This window comes from Odocoileus virginianus, chromosome 1 (assembly GCF_023699985.2).
Source record: "Odocoileus virginianus isolate 20LAN1187 ecotype Illinois chromosome 1, Ovbor_1.2, whole genome shotgun sequence".
Lineage (NCBI taxonomy): Eukaryota > Metazoa > Chordata > Mammalia > Artiodactyla > Cervidae > Odocoileus > Odocoileus virginianus.
In genome coordinates, this window is record NC_069674.1 from 42,284,131 (window position 1) to 42,301,411 (window position 17,281).

At 45.4% G+C, this 17,281-nt stretch overlaps 1 protein-coding gene across 5 annotated transcripts; it reads right to left on the reverse strand.

Annotated features, from left to right (window-relative positions):
- Positions 1 to 591: 591 nt before the first annotated feature.
- On the reverse strand, positions 592 to 17,210 carry HUS1 (HUS1 checkpoint clamp component). 5 transcript variants are annotated; one of them, XR_002318115.2, is made up of 9 exons: positions 16,959 to 17,210; positions 16,252 to 16,379; positions 15,969 to 16,145; positions 14,188 to 14,295; positions 12,965 to 13,039; positions 8,978 to 9,077; positions 7,153 to 7,272; positions 1,489 to 1,577; positions 592 to 843 (listed from the first exon to the last, which is right to left on the reverse strand). XR_002318115.2 is itself a non-coding variant. In XM_020914998.2 (9 exons), the coding sequence occupies exons 3-9, from the start codon at positions 16,366 to 16,368 to the stop codon at positions 5,055 to 5,057; spliced, it is 780 nt and encodes a 259-aa protein (XP_020770657.1). In that variant the 5' UTR covers positions 16,369 to 16,379; positions 16,516 to 16,561; positions 16,959 to 17,197; the 3' UTR covers positions 4,317 to 5,054. The 5 variants fall into 5 exon arrangements, 4 of the variants coding, with proteins under 4 accessions (XP_020770656.1, XP_020770657.1, XP_020770655.1 ...); XM_020914998.2 differs by lacking the exons at positions 592 to 843; positions 1,489 to 1,577 and adding exons at positions 4,317 to 5,137; positions 16,516 to 16,561 and having other exon boundaries at positions 16,959 to 17,197; XM_020914997.2 differs by having other exon boundaries at positions 592 to 1,577.
- Positions 17,211 to 17,281: the final 71 nt, after the last annotated feature.

A 17,281-nucleotide genomic window follows, 5' to 3' on the forward strand; every position in this document is an offset into this window, starting at 1 on the left:
TCCCTCCCTGTAAGGTTTGTGTCATGCATTAGGACTGCAGTGTCTTAGGCACAGTTGTACATGCCTGCATTCCTGGCCTTGACACCGCATAGCTGTGACAGCACTTGCTTCTTGGTCGTCCCTGAAGACGTTGTTGCAGGACTGGAGGTTGGGCTGTGTTGAGTGTGCCCTAGTTCAGGCACAATGAGCCCTCTAGCCCCTTCCCTGAGTGAAAGAACAGCTACCACAGGGAATACTGTTATGAAACTGGGAATTTGTACTTGGCTTCTCTAAGGAGACCACCTCTCCCTCAAGCCACTGAAAAACATGGTCCTCAGTCCAGATACCTGGGAAGAGGGAACAACCCTAAGTCACAGACACATGGCCTCATCTCATCACCCCATTTCTGAGAGAAAACTCTGATTCTCTGCAAGTGGGTTAAGATATGCAGTGAAGTCAGACTTCTCATCCTGAAGGGACTGAGGCCTCTGGATTCTGAGGGGCAATTAGTGCAAGTCCATAGTGCTATGCATATATAATTGGGCCTTAAACAGTGGTTCATGCTCAGAAAAGCACTTTAATGTAAGACCTTATGAAAAAAACAAGAGTCCATTGTCAGTTGCCGGCACCATAGGAAATAGTTTATTTTCCAGTAAAACAAAAATAGGCCCAGAGAGAAGATGGAAGATCGAGAAGCACGCAAAAGCTGTATGTGGATGCACAATTAAATGGTGAGTAGAGGGAAAACATGGTACATTGACTTGTACAGGGTACAAATAACAAGAATGGAACTAACAGTCAAAAGGTCAAACGGAGTTCATCTGAGAGAGCAGAACTGTGGGCACTTACAGTGAAACCCCATGACTGCAGAGAACAAAGGGGAAAGGAAAACATCATTAGATTTCTATGGTCAATTATTCTCCTATGCTCTGTGAAAACCCTAATGTAGAACTGAAAGAGTGTATAACGCTCACACTATCACAGGGTAAAGAAAATTAGCCAATGTGTTAAGTCCACTGGGGATGAGCAGGCCCAGTTAGGATGGGGAGGAATACGAACAGCAGGAAGAAGGCAAGGAGTAAATGTCCTGCCTTGGAAGTTCATCTCTGATAACATTCAGTTTAATTGGTGGAAAGCGTTAGTCGCTTAGTTGTAACTGACTCATTGCGACCCCATGGACTGTTACACTTCCAGTAACTGGAAGACCACCACCCCCCTCCTCCAGCAGAAGTGCTGCATGCTAAGTCACTTCAGTCATGTCCAACTCTTTGCAACACCCCCATGGACTGTAGCCCACCAGGCCACTCTGTCCATGGAATTCTCCAGGCAAGAAAACTGGAGTGGGTAGCCAATCCCTTCTCCAGGGGATCTTCCCAACCCAAGGGTGGAACTATGTACAAAAGTGGTTAGAAATATCTGAAATATGCGTTCTCTCACATTGGGCACCAAGAGACAAGCCCCTTGTGTCTTCATCTGAGAGGGAATCAGCACTTGCATGAAAGAACCTACCACAGCCTGGGGAAGAACTGCAGAAAAGGATTAGAGGGAATACTCCCTGGGACTCTCCCAAGGTCAGGAGCAGTGTCTCTTCTCATCCGCTGGGGCAAGGAAAATAAAAACAGGTAATTAAAAGAGCATCAGATGGTTGACTCTGAAGGGTTTTACAGACACTGGGGAAACATTAATCCTACTCTAAATTCTGACCCAGTAAGCCATCAGTTCCATGGTAGCATTTATGGACACAGCCTTCTCACTCTCATACCTCACCCCTGGCTGAGTTCACATCCAGACCCTGCGACTGTTACCTAATCCCATTAGGAGACCAACCCAGGGATCTCTTTTTCTCTGTCACTCTCTCCTTAGTAGGAAGGAGCCATAGCAGATGGTATAGACCTGACTACTCTGAGATCCTTCTCACTGGCAGATGTCCCCGAGCAGGGCCCCAAGGCTGGTAGATGGCCAGGTCACCCTAGGGGCAGCCTGCGTGCTGCTTGAATCCTGGGCAGTCAGTGCTGGCTCCAGTCGAGTGTTCTCAAGGCTGACCCTCATGATGCCACATCTCTTCAGAGATGGTGACAGCCAGGAAGGAGCTGCACGGAGGCAAGGGCATTCAAGTACCAGGCTGTTTCTCCTATAACCTGTCCATTATCCACTGCAGCCTAAGACAGTGCAGTGGATAATGCAGAATGGAACAATTACTGAAGGAATCTGTCAACACAGGGAACTTGTACAAAATGCAGGTGGTTCTTCTTATGCACAAGCCATCTCATGTCAACATCAAACATCATATCCACATTATCCACTGCAGCCTAAGAGAGTCTTTTGGTCCAGACATCTGCTGATGACAACTCAGGATGAACAAGAGGGCTTGCAGATGGACTGTTATTACCTTGGCTACCTGGATGAGACTCCTCTTTCCATGGTCACCATGGACACAAGTTAAGGGGGTCTCCAAGGTATTAAGAATCGGGATGACCTTACCTATGAAATCAAACCCCTCAAGGATTCTAAGAGGTTTGAACAAATCAAACCCCTCAAGGATTCTAAGAGGTTTGAACATAGGTGGTTTCTCAAGACGGTGGCAGATGGATCTGCATATGAACAGAACAAGGTGGATAGGGAGCCACTGTTCCCCAAAGCAGATGCCAAGTTAGCCCCCAAGACTGGTCCTAGGATATAGTCATCACACAGGGAAAATTTGAGAGCATACGGTCAATTTTCCAACTCAGTGTATAGTGTGTACAACAATATAACTCAGTGTGCACAATACCTGATACAAATGGTTAGTATAATGGAAACAACATATTTAGGTCTTCATATAAAGTACCTTCTCTCTTGTGTCCTCATATTTTAAGTAAGAGATCCAACTTCCATGAGTGATTATAGAATACCAAGGGATGAACATGCTATTTAGTGTGCAAGGGCCATGAGACCACCCACAAATTTCAGTTCGACCTTCACAGTAATTAGGAATGTATCAGAAGATGGCCAGTTTTATTGCTCCTATCACTCCATCTACACTTCAAAAGACCTGATCTTTGTGGGTGAACATGGCAGACATTATAAACTATCTTTCACGCCAGCAGGCTGGGTGGAATCTGGGTACACGCTTTGATGTTGACGTGAGATGCTTGTGCATAAGAACCCCCTGCATTTTGTACAAGTTCCCTGTGTTGACAGATTCCTTCAGTAATTGTTCTATTCTGCATTTTCAACATACTGTATATAAACTGAGGCATTGCCTATAAAAGGAGAACACCTATGCTTTTAATGCAAGCATGGTAAGAACGTGTTGTGGAAACTCTAGTGGAGATTGGCAGCAATGTGACTGTGGCTTCCTTAAGCAGTGTTACAGCGACACTTGCTGTAATGTTAACTGTACATGTGCGGCAGATCTGTGATCACCATTCATGCTATACAAACTGCACCCACTCTCCATGTGGGATGCTCTGCAGACCAATCCACAATATATGTGACCTCCCAGGATACTGCCAAGGGGAAGCTCTGTAGGCCCTGAAAACACATATATGCAAGATGCAAGCCTGTGTTTTGAAAAAGGCTACTGTTATCATGGAAAATGCACTGACCACAACATGCACTGCTGAAAAACCTGGCTCCTGGGAGAGAGCCAGAATGCCAGCCTAGGACTAAGTCAAAGTCACATTTCCGACTGCCTCCACCAGGCCCTGGGGATCACAGTGGACAAGCGGTCCCTGTACAGAGGATGACAAGGTGCCTGGATTCTTAGACATCACTGACCCAGCACAGGATGGCCCCCAAACTTAGCTCTAGACATGTTTCCCAAAGCAACATGGACCTGAGCACAACTACCCAGGACAGCTCTCCACACACCCAGTCAGGCAAAGTGTGTCTCTAACACCCAGAAAGCTGTTTAAGTTAATTTCTCAAACTATACTCTTTCCTTTAAACAGACTAAGCCACTATTTCCTGACTTAGTGAAATTCTGCCCTGGGTGAAAAGCAGGACCATGTTTCCCTAAATCACCACGTCTACTAGTTCCTGCAGTGTAGGAAGAAGGACTGTCCTCAGTCAACAGCTCTGTGGGAGGCAGAGGCCAAGGCAAACATGAAGCAGCATGTCTGTCTGAGAATCAGAAAGAGTCCCCATTTCTCAACTCCAAGGAAGACCCCTTTGGCCATACCCACACCTCCTTAACACTATTCAAATCAAGTTTACTTAAATAAACACTATACAAGCTGAGGGAGATTATATCTGGCTTTCTAACATTTTAAAAACTGCATGTAAACCTACTTTACCACATTAGATTTAAAACTAAGATGTTCTTTTCAGATTCCTCAAATGGTTGGAGACTTAACTTTAAATGTATCATTCTTTATTCCTGTCTTGTAGCAGAAGTGAGGGAAAGGGAAACCAGAATTTCTGTGTTCAGATCCTATCCCTGCCACTAGACGTGTGGCCCAGGGCTGACTGCTGAACCTACTCTGCCAGATACAGAAGCCCCGCTGTGAAGCCTCAAGATGTCTGTGCTGCTCTGACCTGGCCAGGCCCTGCCCACACATCCTCCTGATGGCAACAGGAGAGCCGACTAAAGTCTTCATGGGCATCATGATGAGACCATACGTGCAGTACCCAGACCCCCCGGGACCCTCAGGATGGAGGTGGCAAGAGGGTCAACCTCGCCTTCTTGGGCTCCAAGTACACAGAAACCTAACTGCTTCAAGTCTCTTCCCATTCAGTATGCTGAGCTGGAAACAATGCCTTGAGGAAAAGTGCTAGGCTTGGCAAACATTATTTTTTTGCCAATTTTGACTACTACACCAATTCAAACTACAAGAGGATTTTCACGACTTCAATTAGAAAAGTTTAAAGTCTGAATAAATAAATTTTAACTTTTCTTTCAACATCTTCAAAGCAAAACAAAGCAGACAGAACAAAGAAGTAATATGAAGAAATGTTTATCCAACTGTGTTTCATTAACTCATTAATTCAATTTCTACTGTAAATATTATAAAAGGAAAAAAAAGTAAAAAAAAAAAGGATTCCACTGCTGTGGGTCTAACCAAGGTCCCTGAGCTCCTGAGCACAAGGCAGGGCTATGACAACGCTGGGATGAAATACTGCAGGGAAACATCTTCATGGAGCAGGTCAAAGTGAACAATCTTGTTCTTCACAATATCTAAGGAGAGAGGAAATCCTTTACTGTACAGACCCATTCTGCACACACACTCTCACCCCTAAGCACTGCAGCAGCTTCTCCCCCAAGCCTCTCCTGGAGCACCCAGGCCCTCCCGAGGTGACCAGTCTCCACCATCCCAGCTGACGCCAAACAAGGGGCCTGGCTCAGGCCAGCTCATTTTCCACCAAGGAAGAGGCCAAGGTCTCTGGGGCAACAAGCTACAGGGCAAACTTCCCAGAAACCACATGTACCCAAGTCAACGTCCTTCCAAGAAAAAGCAGCTTCTCACCAGTGAGTCCCTGGCATGTGCTGAGAAGAGGCAAGCACATAGGGTCTTACTAGAGAGCAGGAGGCAGTTTGCAAGGGCAGCCATCATGCAGCCTAGGATGAGCAATGAGGCACTGGGTCTAAGACCCAAAGCAGAAGCCAGCCAAGAAGAAGAGGTGTTGCCACAGCATGAAAGCTGCCCAGCTGCAAGGGCCGTATCACTGAGGGCAGAAGTTACAGGGGCAGTAGGGCATGCCACACCCAAGGAAAGCTAGCTGAAGCCAGATCAAGCCATGTGGCAGGAGAAAGGCAGACAAAGAGCACACAGCAGGTTGCTGAGACCAATCCCAAGAGAATGGCAAGTCGGGAAGGGACACAAGGGACCAGCAGAAGGACACTCATCAGGAAAGGTGCTGGACACACAGGTGGCAGCAGAGACTGAGAATGCTGGGGAAAGTGCCCCCACCCCACCAGAGGTGGGAACTGAGCAAGTGTCTGGAGGATGCTGCCACAAGGCCAGAACCACTAGCAGAAAAGGTTTGGGGTGAGAAAGAAACAGTGTGAGAAACTCGACTCTGGCTGTCATAACCTTCTGTTCCCCCTCCCTGTATGGCAGCTAAGCCACAACCCCCACTCCCTACACTTCCCCTACGAAGACAGGAGGAGTGGCTTCCAAGGATCCACAGTGGGGCATCACCCAGCCTCGATGGCCCAAGCCAGAGCTCTGAAGAGGCATCTGCACTTGGCCAGGTCCCCAAAGGGCCCTGTGCATGCAGGCAGTTTGAGAAGCACTGTCTTAAACTGGGAGGACCTCATGCTGAAGCAGTGCATCCCCATTCTCAGCCTTAGGGGCGTCCACACCATAACTTCTTTAGATGCAGTGCAGGCAGACCCTGGCCCCTACCCCACGACTCAGCAGCTCTCACTGCTCCTTCCCTATCATGGTTTTCTGCACCCCCCTTCTGTACCCTCACCACCAGTGCAGGCCTCATGCACTAACGCCACTCCCTTCCAGTGGTCAATCCTCCTTCACTGGAAAACCTTCGGGAACCTCCTACTCGTTCTCTACAGTGCTGACTATCTGACAATTATTAGGTATCCTATATTCCTGGGTCACCCTTCTCAGATCTGTTCACTGGTGGTGGAGTGCTCAGACTGGGAATTCACAGATAAAGAGGTGTCACCTCCAAGCAAGGCCACAGTTTTCTTTCAATTGCTGTGATCTCAATAGCAAGGAAACAGACATAGCCTTGAAAAATTCTCAGTAAGTGAGTCTTTCCTCATCTGTAATCAAGGACTAAAGGGTGAAAAAACATGTGAAAATGAGAAAGACAAGGCCAACCAGAATCAAGAGCGCCATTAAAAGCCACTATTAAAAGTCAGTAGACAGCACAGATGACAAAACACAGGACAACTGGAACAGGTCAGGCTGACACAGGAAAGAAAAGAAATGCTTTGAGATGGAAACTTAAATCCAAGCCCAAAGGACACAGAGATCCTGTACACATAAGGTTAACACAGCAAGATGGGGCCAGGTGTCTCTGCCCATATGCATCTTCTCTGTGGATGCAGACTCATTTATGACACCAGGTGAGGCAGTCCAGACCCATCTGCCCGGGACTACTCAGGAAACTGGAGTCCACCAGTGACCGAGCTGTCTCTGCATTTATGAGACTGTACACAATGTGTAAGACTACAGTTGATTACAGTGCTTGAAATATGAAAAACAAATCAAAATGCAAACTTACTGCAAGTGGCCTTTGTAGGATTTACTTGTTGTCCAGCAAGGAACTGTAGGAGCTTCCTAATGTCTATGTGCACTTCAGCCATTTGTTCTGAGTTTCTATCTTGAGAAGCATTTTCGGAAGCTAAAACGACAGGAACATTTTAAGACACAATTATCTTCCAGTGAAACAGGGAAGTGAGAGACTGCAGGATGACTGTTTACATAAATAAATGGTTTACTTGACCACTGACTTGAGAACCTACAGAAACACTGCATAATATAAATGTGATCGCTCACCAAGCAAGCATTTACTAAGTATTGACCCACACTGTACTATGGGAATTCCCTGGCAGTCCCGTGGTTAGGGCTCAATGCTTTCACTGTTGATAGTCAGGGAACTAAGATCCCAAATGGCTTGCAGTAGGGCCAAAAAACCATTCCTAAAACAAGACCATATACAGCTAAATCAAGCCCTCTCACTATAAAGTGGAATGAAAGGGAAGAAAACGTCCTTTCAACTCTGGGAAGGTATCAAAGACCCTCTTTGTAATTTACTAAAATAAACAAAATGAGCAACACAAAAATAAGTCACTTCATATAACTACTGTCAAAGCTTTATTAACATGGATTTCACTTTGCTCCAAGGCATGCCCTTCACTATAAAGTAAAATTCTCAAGTTACAAAGTGTCTCTAATAAGCAAACTGGTACTAAGTAATTTTAACTCTAAAAGTGGAAGGAGTCTTATCAGACCTACTTCAGAACACATGGGTGACTAAATGGTTTTCACAGAGTGAGTACCTTCCCAGAGTCTGCATCGTTCCCTGTTGGACCTCCCTCCCACAGCCTGCCCACCACTGTGAGCTCTGCAGCAGACTCTAATCTCTGAGCCAAGCTACTCAACCAACCCAGTGTCCATTCCAGCACTGTTTACGACAGCCAAGACATGGAAGCAACCTAATGTCTAACAACAGAGGAGTGGATAAAGATGTGGTATGTTATTCAGCATAAAAAAAATGAAATAATGTCATCTGTAGTAACATGGATGGACCTAGAGATCATCAAACTAAGTCAGAGTAAGACAAATACCCTTGCATGTGGAGTCTAAAACATTGATACAAATGAGCTTATTTAACAAAACAGAAACAGACTCACAGATTTAGAAAACAAACTTATGGTTATTGAAGAGGACAGGTAAAGGGGAAGGATAAATTAGAAGTTTAGGATCATCGTACAGAGATATATATATACACACACACACCCCCCACTATATATAAAATAAACAATAAGGACCTATTATACAAAACAGGGAACTATACTCAAAGAGTCTGTAATAACTGTTATGGGAAAAGAATTTGAAAAAGAATAGATACATATTATAACTGAATCACTGGGCCATACACTTGAAACCAACACAACATTGTAAGTCAACTATACTCCAATAATTAAAAAAAAAAAAACTTTTTTAATACACACACACAAAAACAGGAGAAAATTAAAAGTGTCATCTATATTTCTGACTCCACCCAGGTGAGAAACTGTAGTTTTTGGTAAAAGGCACAGCAAATGAAGAGCTAGAAGGGCTCTTGGACGTTGTTGAGCCCAAGCCTAGGTTTTGCAGATGAGGAACAAGGAAGCCCTCAGGCCCACACTTCAGCTTCTCAAGTCCAGGAGGTTCACCTTCCCACCACACTGCAGTAACAAGTTACCCAACCCCATCATGTGTTCCCTTCCTGAGCCTGAAACACAGTCACCCGAAGTTCAATTCTTTTCCAACTAGAGACTTCAGTATGATATGTCATCTGAACAATTTATCACAGGCAAAATATAACCCACCAGGAAACTTACCTAATGGAGGATTTCCAAGATCTTTAAAGTGAGTTGTAACACACACTAGCTCAGTTTCTATTTTCAAGTTCAATTCTCCATTTAGGTTTGCTTCAATAATCTGCAAATTGAGTATTTTACAGTCTTAAAAAAGCAAAAGGGGAAAAAAGGTGGATATCAGCTTCCAACGAACCAGGTGACAAACTAATCCCACAAATCCCAGGACACTTCAGACAGCGCCAAACCCCACATGGCATCAGCAACAGAGAGAAGACACGGCTGAGCACAGGGCCTTAAAATCTGCTAGCAGCGCTGACAATGCAGACGTTGTGCAACTCCTGTAAAACAGAGCAAGAACCAGAAGAGAATGTGAAGCGATAAGCACGCTAACTGCCTTATTTCGACAAAGGGACCAACCTATCTATTACAACTCAGCATAACCAGAAAGGCTTCAGAATATAGCAGAATATAACCATTTATATAAAGAATAATCCCAGACATTGGGAAGTGAGATTTCCAAATTCAGAAAGACCCAGAGATGCTGTCAGGAGTCTGGACTCCACCAGGCTGTGGCGCCCTGTGGCTGCCGTGTTTTCTGCACTCAGAGGACAGCTGGGCTTGGTGACTGATCGCTGTGGCCCTCCCCGCCCCAACAGTGCCTATGACTTCCCTCAGGATCAGAGGGGCCCTTTCATTTTACGCTCTGCCCTGCACCAACCAACAGGGTCTCTAAACTACACAAAATCTAGAAATGAAGTTCAGAGAAAGAAACAGGTACCATGATATGGCTTAAGATTTTGGCCATTTGCCCAGGCACACTACATTTCGCCTTCTGACATTAATATCTGGCCATTTGTAAAGTCTGGCAGGTCTTTGGAAAGCCCAGGCAGCAGTGTGCAAGTCAACATTTTGTTCAACCAACAATACAAAACTGCCCCCAAGCCACTGCAGATAAAGGTGGTCGCTTCATTAGGGAGCCACTGCAGAGGTACAGCAAGAGGCAAGAAGCCCCAGGATGAGCGGAGGACACCCTGTTCCACAGGGCTTGGCCACAACTAAACCTCAGGTTTACTTAGGAGTACCACTTAGTATTTTTCATTCTTGCTCCTTAAAACTAGTGAACTCTATTTCTCATTGGAGCAACGAAACAAAAAAGATGTTTTCAACTTACTAAGGCTTTGACTTTACATAGGAAACAGCCTCTAAACATCCTTGTTGTATCATCTAGTATGCGTACCTCTGAATGGGAAGAATTCATCATCAATCTTATCCTTTCACTTCCCAGAAGTACATGATGTTCCTAAGCCCACTCTATTCTCTGGAAAAAATACCTGCCTTAAAAAAAAAAACATGTAAAACAATCCTTGTGCACATTCTGGACTTGTGAATATACAGTGCACAGGGACTCTGTGAGGTTAACACATAACACAGATCCATCTGTTTCAAATAAGCACACACTCAGTATCTACCTGTAAAGGTTCACTGCTCTTGAAAAACAAGTTTTATAAAGGTTTATTCAGGAAAGCAGCTTGCAGTGTCCAAGATTCACTCCAGATTTAAACACCTTTTTATGCTTTCTTCAAATTCCTAAAATCTGAGTAATCAAATGCTGGATCCATCTCTCCAAGCACAGTGCCTGGTGCAGGGCAGCACTCAAACAAAATTTACTGAAGGAATTCACCAAGGACCCTCCAAACACCGCTCACCGTGCTTATTTTGTTGAGTGTTATCTATAGTATTATCCAAGTCAACACACTCTTCTGTTAAGGATGTGGATGGGATCTGACTTCTTTCAGAGATTTCCTTAATGATAACTACTGACCATTCATGGAACAGGGATGAGACGCACTGGGAATCTAACATAAATTATCTCAACTGAAAAAGTAACAGAGCCCCTGTGACTGTTATGCTGGATAACACTTCCCACCAGGGTGCACCACTTAGTGGGGGTCAGGGGTGGCTCCAAGGACTCAGCTCTGCCAGCGTATCATGATGCCTCCTGCCCCAAGTCTGCTCCTGTGAAGCTGAGACAGGTAAGGGGTAACACAGCACCGCTCTGACCATGGAGCAGCACCACAGAAACAGCATTGCTGCATGCTCGTCAGAAATCAGTCCCAGACCCCACTGCAGATCTCCTGGACCAGAACTTGCATTCTGTCTGAAGGAAATCCCAATGCTTAAAACCTGATGGAGACTCTTGGCAGTCAATGCCTGCTGCTTCTGCTCCTACCTGAGTCACACGCACAACCCACCCCCACTAGCCACGTCTCTCACTAAAGGAAGTAAGGAAGGTGCCTCAACAAGGGCTGCTGGGCCTCTGACTGGAGGAGATGCTTTCAATACGTTGAGTAGTACTCATTTTCCTTGATTCTCTTGCCTGTTATCTTCAGACACAGAGTTCTGGTTACTCAAGTTAATAATGTTATGCCCTTGGCTACTCCAGTTTTCCACACGCTTGATCACTTTCCATTTAGTATTTCACAGTGCAGTAGCCACTCCACAAAATCCTTGTTTTTAAACACTCCAGGGAAGAGAAAAACACCTCTGATGATTTTTTATTTCTGATGATTTAATATAAGCTACTTTTGACGACTCATTTCTACTGGACACAAAGAACAAATAACCGGGTCCTTGAATTAACTGTTCTGCCTTTTCTCTCCTGGGCCTCTCAAGGGCTCCAGGATATCCCCAAAAGAAGCCTCCAGCTTGACAACTGGATCAACATCAGGACAGGCACAGGAGAACACTCACGTCTGCATGGCACACACTGCTTCATGGGAAGTCATTGTAAATTAAAGTGAAATCTACAGAGTAAGTCATGAAAGGAAATTACTCTCAAGTGAGCACAACTTCAGAAATGAAACCGTCCACAAACATTTTCCAGGCTTCAGAAAACTTTGGTAACGCCACAGATCTCCTGAAGCTAATTTCATTCCAGGTCTTGCACTAATACCTGTTATCCGCCTGCTGAGTGGCAACCCCACACCTACAGTGAGTGGCTGTCGCGCAGAGATGGTTAAGACAGTTTCCCTTTTCAGGAAGCAGCCAGTTCAGGAGTGGTTCCCAGATGTTAGCAGGCGACTTATCACATAGCAGTGAACAGAACAGCTTGGCAGAGGAGGGATTTACATCCACGGCAGTGGGAGAGTCTGGAATTTCCATGAACAGTGAAAAGGGCTAAGTGCTTTCCAGGGGACGATGGGAAAGAAACAGCCAAGCGTGAAATGGTAGAGACAGGCTTGGAGAGCACCAGTGCTGTGGGGATGGACAAGGGTCCAGAGCAGTTCTGCAGGCAGGAGACAGCCGTGTGGCAGGTAACCAGTCTGCAGACGCTAAAGAGCAAAAGTTTCATCAGGTGGACAGTCGTGTCTAAAACACCAAGGGACATAATCAAATGAGTTTTGGGGGTGACTGAAGAAGTCAGGAGAACCCCAGGAGTGAAGGACAATTCTTCAAAGCTTCCCATCACTATCACTGGCACATTCAGCATTTCACCGACACTGATTGTAAACGTCACAAAAGTAAACACGCCCTTCTACCTGGCCTAAGAGCTGCTTCTAGGAAGAGGAATGTGTCCTGGGGAATCCTTGTCTTGGACTCATAGAGACATCTGGCAAGTAGATAACACATTCCACTCACTGCCAGCATCAGTGATCATAAGAAAATATCTACACTATCAGATAAAATACATAATATGCTGTCCAAAATATATGCAAATAAAGTTAGAACCATTGAATGTACTGTTAATATACTATAAATGCTATAAATATGAGAGACTAGGCCAAATATCAGAGAGGAGAGTTGAGAAGATCCAGAGTAGGTTTCACCTGTAAAACCATAGGCTATCAACAACAGGCCAAGCCCCCAGAGCCGGGAGGTGAGGGACACCCCACGCAGATACCACATGATGAATGGAGAGTATCAAGCCCCCACCAGACAAGGCTCCACCGAGGACATGCAGCCAAAATTACACACTTGGGAGCTCTTTTCAAAGAAGTCAGAACTTACAAGGTGACTGCTGATGTTTTTCATCTTCTCCACAACGCTCTTCATAGTCTTCAAGACTGGTAAATAAATACTAACCTACAAAGCAAATGAGAAAGATCAGTAGTATTAAAATATTAACACAGTCAAGTATTGACAAGTGCTCATTACCTATGTTTAGAATGTGTGTACTCTTAAAAGCTCTGCAATCTTATTTTTAAATTGCCTGAATAAAGTTCTTTCTTAAAAATATAAAAAACAAAAATAATTCTACAGCTTCACTAACTCACGCCTGCCTCCGGTGACCTCAGCGTCCATGTGGCCATTCTCTCGTCCCAGGTCTGTAGCCCTGCTGCTGAGACACCGTGACACACACCCAAGGGGAGTAAGACAGCACCAGTGGAGGCCATCCTCCAAGGGGTTCATACCCACACTTGGTGCCAGTCTCTGTACCCATGCCCAGACTGGGTTACAAAAGTGCTGGTATAATGCTGGCTTTTTCCCAGCGGAGACATCTACTCAAAGCCAAGTAAATCATCCTTATGCTATTTCATGGTCTCTTCTTCAATAAATTATGAACAAGAGGCAAAGGACCCTTTGTCATCATCCTTCTTTCCAGTGGCTCTGGGATTCCTGTCAGGAGAACTAAAGCAGCCTCTCCTTCTGGCTATTACACACACCTTGGACATCACTCCTAACAAGACAAAGAAAAAAAACCACATTCTGTGAAACCCAAATTGGTGCCAGGGCCATTACTCCTGACAGATGTGAAGGTCATCGAAAATGCTACTTCAGTTTTACTTAAGCGCCATTATAGGGCAAGACTTTCTCTCTCCTAATTGTAAAGACTGTGGCCTTATATATAACACTACTTTAAGATGATTGATACAAACAACTAAATGAAAACATTCCTGGTGCACTGGGAAGACCCAGAGGGATCGGGTGGAGAGGGAGGTGGGAGGGGGGACCGGGATGGGGAATACATGTAAATCCATGGCTAATTCATTTCAATGTATGACAAAAACTACTGTAATGATGTAAAGTAATTAGCCTCCAACTAATAAAAATAAAAAAAATAAAAAAAATAAATGAAAACATTCCAATTTTTTGTTCCTGGGCTATCTTTTAAATATGATTATCTCTTTTCAGGTACTATACAACTTTCAAATAAAACCTACAGCAAGACTTTAAAGTCAGAGAATCCAAATCACACCATTTAAGACGTGGTGACGCCGGGCATCACTCACGTCAGCATCTGGGACCGTCGGCTCTTGTAAGTCCGTCCATAGTTTTCTAGGAATAACCTTCACAGGGATGTCATGTGTCACAACACGACTACTGCTTGACATGGATAACTGCCAAGAGAAGAATTAAAACACATCAATACTTAAAAAATAAAGAACTGAAAGACAAAAAATGTTGATACCAAACCTAAGTCTTCTCAATTCAGTCACCAACATCAATTCAACAAGTATTAACAGAGTTTAGAAAAAGGAAGTTAAAGAAGCAAGTGATTAGGGCGGTGGAGGAGTAGGACGTGGAGTTCACTCCTCCAACAAACACATCAAAACATATCTAGACATGGAATGATTCTCACAGAACATCTACTGAAACATGGCAGAAGACCTCAGGTTTCAGAAAGGACAAGAACATCTTCATGTAACAAAAAAAAGACAAAAAGAACCAGAAAGGAATCAGGATGGGGCCTGCACCCCAGGGAGAGAGAGCTATGAAGGAAGAAAGGTTCCCACACTCTGAATGTCCCCTCACAGGAAGGCAGGGAGACCAGCAGGGACAGAGGGTGAGCTGTGGAGACTTGGAGGAGAGTACAGTTGAGCAGTTTACAGAAGGCAGAATGAAGAGAGCCCTGCAGACTGGTGATGCCACTTTCCCCACACTCCCAGCCTCAGACACATGTCCAACCACATGGGCAGAAACTGTGTGTGATGCTCAAGCTTCGGAGATCAGACCTAAAGAGAGGACTGGAGGAAGCTGCCAGAAACAGCCTTCAGAGGCTAGGAGTTTGAGATCAGCAGATGGAAACCATAACATATAGAATGGATAAACAACAAGGTCCTACTGCATAGCACAGGGAACTATATTCAATATTCTGAGACAAACCAGAATGGAAAAGAATATTAAAATAAGAATGCTTATATATGTATAACTCAATCACTTTGCTGTAAGGCATAAATTAACAACGCAACATTGTAAAACAATAAAAAGTACAGTTGAGAAAGCCTCCTCCATAAAAAGCGTAAAACTGAATATAATACTCACAGAAAAAATAAAGTACACAGAACGGATAAAGGAGAGGTTGCCAGGATAAGGGAAGGCTGGGAAGGAGGCAGCATTAGTGCTGGGCACTAGAGGAAGAAAAGGTTTCAACAAGTGAAAAGAACACAGACTCCAAGTAGAAGACCCATCCTCACCAAAGCCTGGGAGTTGGTAAAGAATGGGACACACGTGGAGAACCACTCAGGGCAGATAAGTGGCTCTACAGTGGGTTGAGCCACACTCGAAGGGCTTTGGACAGCAGATGAGAAATGTCAACCTTATTCTGTAAGCAGTGAGACCCTGTGGGGTACACGTGTTCTGAAGAGACCCAAGCATTAAATTCAGCTGGTAGTAGGATGGAAGATAAATGTATTCCTTGAAAACCAAAGGTCATTTAAAGGTGTTAGCAGCAGAATTGAGGGGATAAGGGAGGGACACACAAACACTTCGAAGGCAAAAATGGTTTTTAGACTAGATGACAATACCACTAAAAGAAATGGACATGCTGGGATATGCAGATCTGAGAAGAAAGATGCAGAAGTGTTATTTCATAGGAAGACCAGCATCCTCACTGAATATTATGAGATCACAATGCTATTTAAATATGAGGAGCACCCAACTCCAATGAAAAAATAGTGATGTACCGATCTCTCATTTTAATAAAACCAATTAGCTTCTCCTGTAGAAAGTCAAGGCTTATATAAATCTAATTCCTTCCAGGAAGTTTCAGAAATGGTAGCTTCCTACTCACCAGCTCTATAGAAATTGTAAGGCACGGAAAGTGTTTATTAGTCAACTTAATTTTCAAAGCTCTGGCATTCTGGGCAGTTTTCAAGGCTCGAGATAAATTTTCCGATGTTAGCTCTAAGTAAATCTCATTGTTTTCTGCGGAGACACCTTCCATTTGAAATTCGCTAAAGAAGTTCTCCTAAAGGAAGGAAAAGGGGGAGGACATCTGTGCCCCTTCCAGTGGAATTCAGCGGGGGTTGGGGGAGAGGGGGCGGGCTGCAGGCCTCTCAGGAGCCTCCACTCACCTGTTCCAGCTCACACCACATGCTCACCCCTCCATTGGCCACTTTGTCAGAGAGGACGAAGTTCAACTTATCCGGGCTGATGCGCAGAGTGCAGGTTTTGGCAAGCTTGGCTATCATGTTACTAACTCCTATAGCGAAAGGTTCCAGTAAAGAATTAACTAAGAAGTATGTTAAGTATCCAAAACACCAATTTAGCGCGCAGAATTACCAGCTGCGCACAGTGAGCTTCCCAGTGGGAAAATCAACGTTTCCACTCCTACCTACCGGGAGGCTTTTAAAGCCGCTGGCGTCAAACCGGCCTCCCAACAACCTGGAATAAGGAAACCGAGACTCGGAGGTTAACTGGCGCCTACTGGCCGCTTTCTTCCCTCCCACGTCCACTCGCGGACGCCGAGGGCTGCAGGGGTCGAGGCAAGCACAGACATGGCTGGGGCGGGGGGACCAGGGAGCCTGGCTGTAAAGGACTGTGTACGCCAGGTAAAGTTGTCCGTGAAGCCACTGGGCGGGTTAAGAAAAGCCACGCAAAAGTAATCAAAGTTCAGAAACAACCCTCTGCACCTGCGCCCGCATCAAGCTCCTGCTCGCCAGCCTGTGCAGCGCGCCAGCCTCTTCGCGGGGCCCGGCCGCGCGCACCGCTCCCGTGCAGGCCTCCCGCCCTGCCCTCTACCGTCCTCCCAGCCGTCAGGACTGACGCGGCCCCTACTCACGCGTGAAGTGGTTTAGACAGGCGGTATCCACGATCTTGGCCCGAAACTTCATGGCTGGACGTGACACGCGCGGGGAGCCCGCCCGCAGCGGACTCGGGAGAGTCCCGCCTTAATCAGCCCGGGGGAAACGCCACCGTGGTACTGGATTCAGCTCCCTTGAGCCTGAGACGCGCGCGCGTAGAGTAGGCGGGCTTTTCGGTCGGGCACGCAGGATGACGCGAACTCTGCCGGAAGTGACGCATTCCTAAGCCGCAGGTACCGGAAGTGCCTCTGAGTTTTCATGGGTCGAGCTTTGTGTTAAGGAGTTTCCAACTCTGTTTTAG